The 6,378-nt window shown below is 36.5% G+C and overlaps 1 protein-coding gene across 1 annotated transcript; it reads right to left on the minus strand.

The window, feature by feature from the left end:
* Positions 1–1,905: 1,905 nt before the first annotated feature.
* HO133_001604 (uncharacterized protein) lies at positions 1,906–4,232 on the minus strand (the record flags this gene model as incomplete). The annotated part of the gene is made up of 2 exons (XM_037292534.1): positions 1,906–3,826; positions 3,880–4,232. The coding sequence occupies 2 exons, from the start codon at positions 4,230–4,232 to the stop codon at positions 1,906–1,908; spliced, it is 2,274 nt and encodes a 757-aa protein (XP_037151073.1).
* Positions 4,233–6,378: the final 2,146 nt, after the last annotated feature.

The raw sequence follows: 6,378 nt of genomic DNA on the forward strand, positions 1-6,378 counted from the left end.
TAATAGTCGAATAGTCTTAATTAGATATATATTATTTAATTTTAAAATAATATTTTTATTTTTTATTAAATTTTTAAGTTTTTTTTTTTAAATTATAGAATAAATTATAGAATATTAAATAAAAAAAGAATTATTAAATTTAATCTTATAATTATTAAAGCGTAAGGAATTCAAATATCGCTTATTAAAGATCGCTTACCTATTTACTCGATAGCTCTAATTAAAAAAAAATTATAAATTTAATTCATAGACCTTTACTCGTTCTTTATAATAATTTCTTATATTTATTTAAAAAGTTAATATTAAATATTAAATATAAAAAATTATTATTATTATTTTAATTTTAATTTTAATTTTAATTTTAATTTTAAAAAAATACTTAATAAAGTAATTTACATAATTATTATATACGAGTAAAGGTCTATAAATTAAATTTATAATTTTTTTTTTAATTAAGACTATCGAGTAAATAGATAAACGATATTTGAATTTCTTACGCTTTAATAATTATAAAACTAAATTTAATAATTCTTTTTTATCTAAAAGCCTATATTTCCTTCTATAATTTAAAAAAAAATCTTAAAAATTTAATAGAAAATAAAAAGTTATTTTAAAATTAAATAATATATATCTAATTAAGACTTTTCGACTATCGAGTAAACTTTAATAAATAATATTTAAGATTCTTACCCTTTAATAATTATAAGATTAAATTTTAAATTTTTTACGTTATTAAAAAGCGTAATTTTCGCTTTATAATTTAAAAAAAAAAATTTAAAATTTTAATAAAAAATAAAAAAGTTATTCTATTTATAAGTAATTTATATATTTTTTTAATAAAAAGTCTTAAAAGAACTAGCGAGTTAATTTAATCGGTCTAATTAAAAGGCGTAATAATCTTAAATTTATAATTAACTATTTATATAAATTTAAGATTTTTAAGCTTAATTCTATCTTATTCTTTTATATATACTAATATAAAAGTAAAAAAGTTTATAAAAGTAATAGAATAATATTTCTATTATCTTATTTAATAATAGAAAATATTAAAAATTATTATTTAAGAAAGTTTATTAAATATTAATTGAAATTTCTTGATTTTAATATCGCGAAAAAAAAAAAAAAAAAGTAAAAAGGGTTTGGTTCTATTCGAACACCGTAGTCGCTCCACCTGATCGGCTCGGCTGCGCCCGGCTGAGCACTGCATATGCAGCTACGGCGTCCAGCTTTGTTCGGCAAATATGTAGGCTGTGGCAGTGAGCAGCCCCGCCCAGATCAGCCTCGCGGGGATCCGCATGACGCCGAAGGAGGATCTGGCTTTCTGGAAGCTAGGTCTAAGGCCTGATGAACCTCACGGTCATTCCTTGTCACGACAGTACAGGGAAAGACGAATCTCTCACGAGCGCAGTAGGCTCTTGCCTTTGTCATAGATTGAACTCAAAAAGGTACGCCCGTTAATTGTCACTATCGACGGCTTCGGCCTGATCTTTGCCCCGTCGCTCACCTTGACGTGTATGCAGCATGGACCGTCCAAAGGATCCGCGGCTTCAAAGTTCCGATGGGAGTGGTGATCGTCCCCGTATTACTGCTAGCGGGTCGGTAAGTTTGGTCGCCAGTCTATCTCACACAAAGCTACGGAGCTGATTGTGCTGTACAGCCTAGCAAATATAGAACCGGCGACAAGGTTTACCTAAATGAGCCCGGAAGTCGAAGCCTCTCGGGCCCGTACTTGGTTGCTAGCGTGCCCAGCCCGGGCAAATACGTCCTATGCCATGAAAAGGAGAATTTGGTCAAGGTGAAAGATGGAAATGAGGTTGAAGAGAAAGATCTATCTAAGGCTTGATGACAGAATTGGAAGCCTGATTTATGATGTATGTCGCGAGTTGAGTGCAAAGCTGGATACTCTCAGTCTAGTCTCGTGCCAGGCTCGATTTCCTTCAGGATCAGATCTTCGAATGCCTTCGCAAGCTTGGTCCCAACGCGATCATCAAGCTCGACTCCAAATTCCATGCTCAAACACCTGCTTGTAGCTCTCTCGTAGGCTGCTCCCATGTAATGACCTAGTCGCTCGCGCGCGTTCAACTCGATCTGGTCTCGCCTTTTCCGTGGGCCTAAATCCTTCGTCAGGTTTGCACCAAAACGACTGCTGACCAAGCTCCACACACCGACCTCGAATAATAAGATACCGTAAGAGTACAGGTCGTGTCGCTTGGTATGATACTGGCTGGGTGCTCCTTGGCGGCTTGGGTGGCGATATACATTCTGCTCAAAGTCTTTAACGGGAATGCTGAGGGAAATCCCGCCACTGGGTCTTGAAAACTCAAAGCCGCACAAGTATGGATTGGAAAAGTCGAAGCTTGCAGAATTTTTCGGCTTGAAGAAATAGATATTGTGGCTTGCAATTCCTTGATGCACCCAATTTGCTGATATATGCCATTTCAGCAGCGCCTCGCCGACGTTCTTGACTATCGAAAAACGTTGTGCTAACGAGGGTCTCTGACTTGTTGAAGGCATCTGAATAAGTTCCCGCAAGGACTTGAAACCGTCGTATTCCACTGGGTACTCGAATATTAAGCCCAGCCTTGAGGCTTCCTCTTCGTGAAACCAACCAGTACATCGCAAAGTGTGAAAGTCTGGAGGTCCTCGTGTTCCAAGAAGATCAGCGAGGGTTTGAATGTAGTACTCCAATCTCTTCGTACCATCAGCTAGAACTGTATGCCTGTCATAGCTTTTGTACTCGACAAGGACGGTGCCAAGATCCTGAAGTTCCTCTTTTACAAGGCTTCGAAAGACCTTCAGTTCAGTCGGCGCTGCTTTTGTGATGTGGTCCGTCTTCATCAAATCTTCCGAATCAGAAGGGAAGCAAGCCTTTAACCGCCGGTGCAGCAAAGGCACAAATCCCATATCCTGCATGGCGGTATCGTCGATGGCCTTGAGTAATGATTCCCTCTTTTCATATAGATCGGGCAATGCCATGACGCTTCGTTGCACAATGCTTTGCAATGACAGAAGGCCTTTTTCCAACTCCAAGAGAGTGGCCAGAGGGCCGCGTAGTACACCATCCAAGTGATCTGATCCGGATTTTTGACCTTCTGCATCTCCGCCCTCAAACAAATCTCGGGACCTTAGCTGCGTAGCAAGGGCCGCAAGGAGAGACCTGAATTCGTTCCAAGCGGTCAGTACGTCATGCTTTGCGGACGCTGGTAGTTGGTCAAATTTGGGTCCTGATGTCCTGGCTCTTCCCTCACCATGGATGAAGTGGCCAACGTTGTTGGCGGACTGTACGACAGTTTCTATGGTCAGTCTGGACACCTTTCGAGTTGGGCGAGCCTTGAGCCACCGAATGATATCCGAAACGAGAGCGTCGGACAGCACATCGCGCAAAGATACTCTGAGAGTCAGCCACGCTGCCTCTTTTTTCGCATCTGCCTCAGTGGTTGGACTAGCGTCGAAGGGCTCGAGACAGACTGTGGATCTTCCAACCCCCAGCCCTGAGAAATGTACTGGAGTTTCTCTGTATTCACTGTCGCGAGACGCAAGAGAGTTGACAACGTCGGCAATCTTAGCGGAGCCCGCGGCTTCCAATGAGGCTCTTAGCTGCTTGATTAAAAGGGCGGTGAAAGAGTGAGGACCGGGTGATCTCGTTTTGACGCCCATAGCACAAGCTGCTACGACCTCGACATTTGCAGGAAGGGCACTATTTTGATTGGCCCTGGCCGCTTGGGCCGCAAAACAACAATCGAGTAAGAGTAGTATCTCAGCTTCCACGTGCCCAAGCTTGGGGTGAATGTCAGACCAGTCAACAGTTGGACCACCCGTTGACTGACTGTGGTAAAGATAGGGTTAGCACTGGCCATCAGTTTCATCGTAGGAACTCACGCTGCCCACACAGCTAACTTTTTCTGCGAGTTCTCGTCGTTGGGGTCACCGTGGCCTCCATAATGAATAATCATCAGGTGGTCAGGATCTCCATGGGCGTCTAAGAATGAGTTGATCTTCATATCAAGCTTCATGTGGCTGCGATCAGAGGGTATTTCAAAATACTCCACGTCATAGTGGAAATCGGTCGCAAAGAGTTCACCAATCTCATGAGCCTCCTCTTTAAAACCTGGCATGTCGCCTTTTTGCCAGTAAAGGACAAGTACCGAAATCGACTTGTAGTCATTGCGGATGTTCCAAGCTTCGGACTCCAAGGCCGAGTTCAACCGCTTTCTCAACGCTTCGGTCTCCATCAGCCTTGCCCAATTCCACGCTTATTGACTACTCAATCATCCAATTTTCAAGATGAGCATGGACACGAACTCGAATCTCTCAAATTCGGGCCTGGCTAGGAATGGCAACGCAAATGACGAAGGATACAAAAGGGCGTAAGTCATGGATCAAAGCGGCAGGTGACTGCTTCTGAGAGGGGCAGTGCATGCAGCCCTGCTTAGGAGCCCGTCTATTTCGCGCAGTGCATGCAGGGCTAGCGCAACAGCCCGCACCATGGTACCGTGTTTTTCAATTCATCGCATCCAGCTGAAGACATGCATCTTTACCTTCCCCAGATGAGATAGACTGTGCGAGTGAGTAAAAGTAGGAAGGGTTAGGGTTAGCGAGACTGCTCATCACCCCATTAGTACGGCAACCTATACTGACAGGGGGGTCAACCCCGCGGATTCGATTTTCTGAAAATCGCAAAACTATATTTCATAGCCACCTCTTAATTTATATATCAATCCCTCAAAATTAATATGATAGCTCTATAGAGTATAAAGATTTATATTAAAAATTCTAAATATTAAGATTTTTACGTAAAGATCTTTAAATAATATACTTAGAAGAATGTTTTAGTTATATCTTAAAAGATATCTAAAACTTAGTTTATATAATATTTCTAAAGAAAGTTTTTTTAAAAGTAAGATTAAGGCTAATACTTTCGCTAACTTTTTATAAATATTATTAAAATCTTTAATTAAATATTACTTTATTAATATTAAATTAATTTATATAATTTTAAACTCTAGACTATATTATAGAATACGCGCTATAATTTATACTTCTTAGAATTTAAATTAATTATTTTAATATAAAGTAATATTATAGAATAAGCGAATATTGAAAAATAAAAAATAAAAAATAAAATTTCGAAGGTTAACTCTTTTATTAATATAAGTTATTATAATTAAAATATTAATTTAATATTATTAGAAATATACGAAGAATTAATAAACTAAAAAGCTTACTTTCTTAGTGCTTAAGTCTTAAAAATAAGAATAAGTACTACGCTAAGAGACTAGTAATTAATTAAATTATCGAATTCTATTAGTTTATTATTCTAAAATATATCTTATTTCTTTATATTTAATCTAAACGCGGATATACGCGGATATTTCTAAAAGAGAAAGTTAAAAAAAAGCTTTAAAATTTCTACTTTTTTTTAAATTTTTTTTTCTATTATTAAAAAAATAATAATAATAGAGAAAGTTTATAAATTTATAGAGTTAACTATACGCTTTTAAAAAAAAGTATAAATAAAATTTAATAAAGTATTTATAAAGATATATTAAAAACTAAGATTTTTATTTAAATTATCGAGTTTACGAGAAGAGTCTCTTCGATAAAAGCTTTCGAAGAGTCTTCGAAAAGTCTTTAAAGAGTTAAAGGGATTTTAGAGAATCTTTCTCTAAGTATATTAAATAAATTATAATATCTCTCTCGATTCTTAGAGTTAGATCTCTTAAAATCCCTTAAACTTTTTAAAGCTTTTTAAGAATAATTTAAGAATTATTATTAAAAGAGCTATTGAAGTAAAGTAAATATATTATAAATTTATACTTTAAAGTCTTAAACTCTTATAAGTTTATATCTCTAATTATATGAAAATGAATTTATAACTTATTAAACTACGTCTTTAAGTACTCGATATTTAATATCTTTAAAGAAGTCTTAAGAGCCTTAAATAGCGTTTAGAAAATTAAATTTTAAATTTATTACGGATTAAGACAAGTTAGAATTTTAAGAGCTCGCCTTAGTCTTAAAGCGAGGTTTCGACGAGTTATATAGCGAACCCTAGAGGTCTTCAGTTCGAGGCTTCTAAGGCCGATTCTGTCGAAATGTAACCCCCGCGCATCTTAGCCACCATGTTTTTAGCCTCCGCGCATCCCAGTCATCATATTTTCCAGCCACCTAATTTTATACTGTATTTAGGACCTAGCCTCGAAGAGATTTTAAAGAATTAATTCGTTTATTTTATATATTATATATCTAATATTCTAATAAATTATAAGCTCGATTTTAACGCTATTACTATATCTCGCTTACTATCGTATCTCGCTACTACTATATCTTAACGCGCTATCCTTAATTTATTCTTTAAGTTATTTATTCGCTAACTAT

Source organism: Letharia lupina (assembly GCF_014066315.1).
Source record: "Letharia lupina isolate WasteWater1 chromosome Unknown contig_13, whole genome shotgun sequence".
NCBI classification, from domain to species: Eukaryota; Fungi; Ascomycota; class Lecanoromycetes; order Lecanorales; family Parmeliaceae; genus Letharia; species Letharia lupina.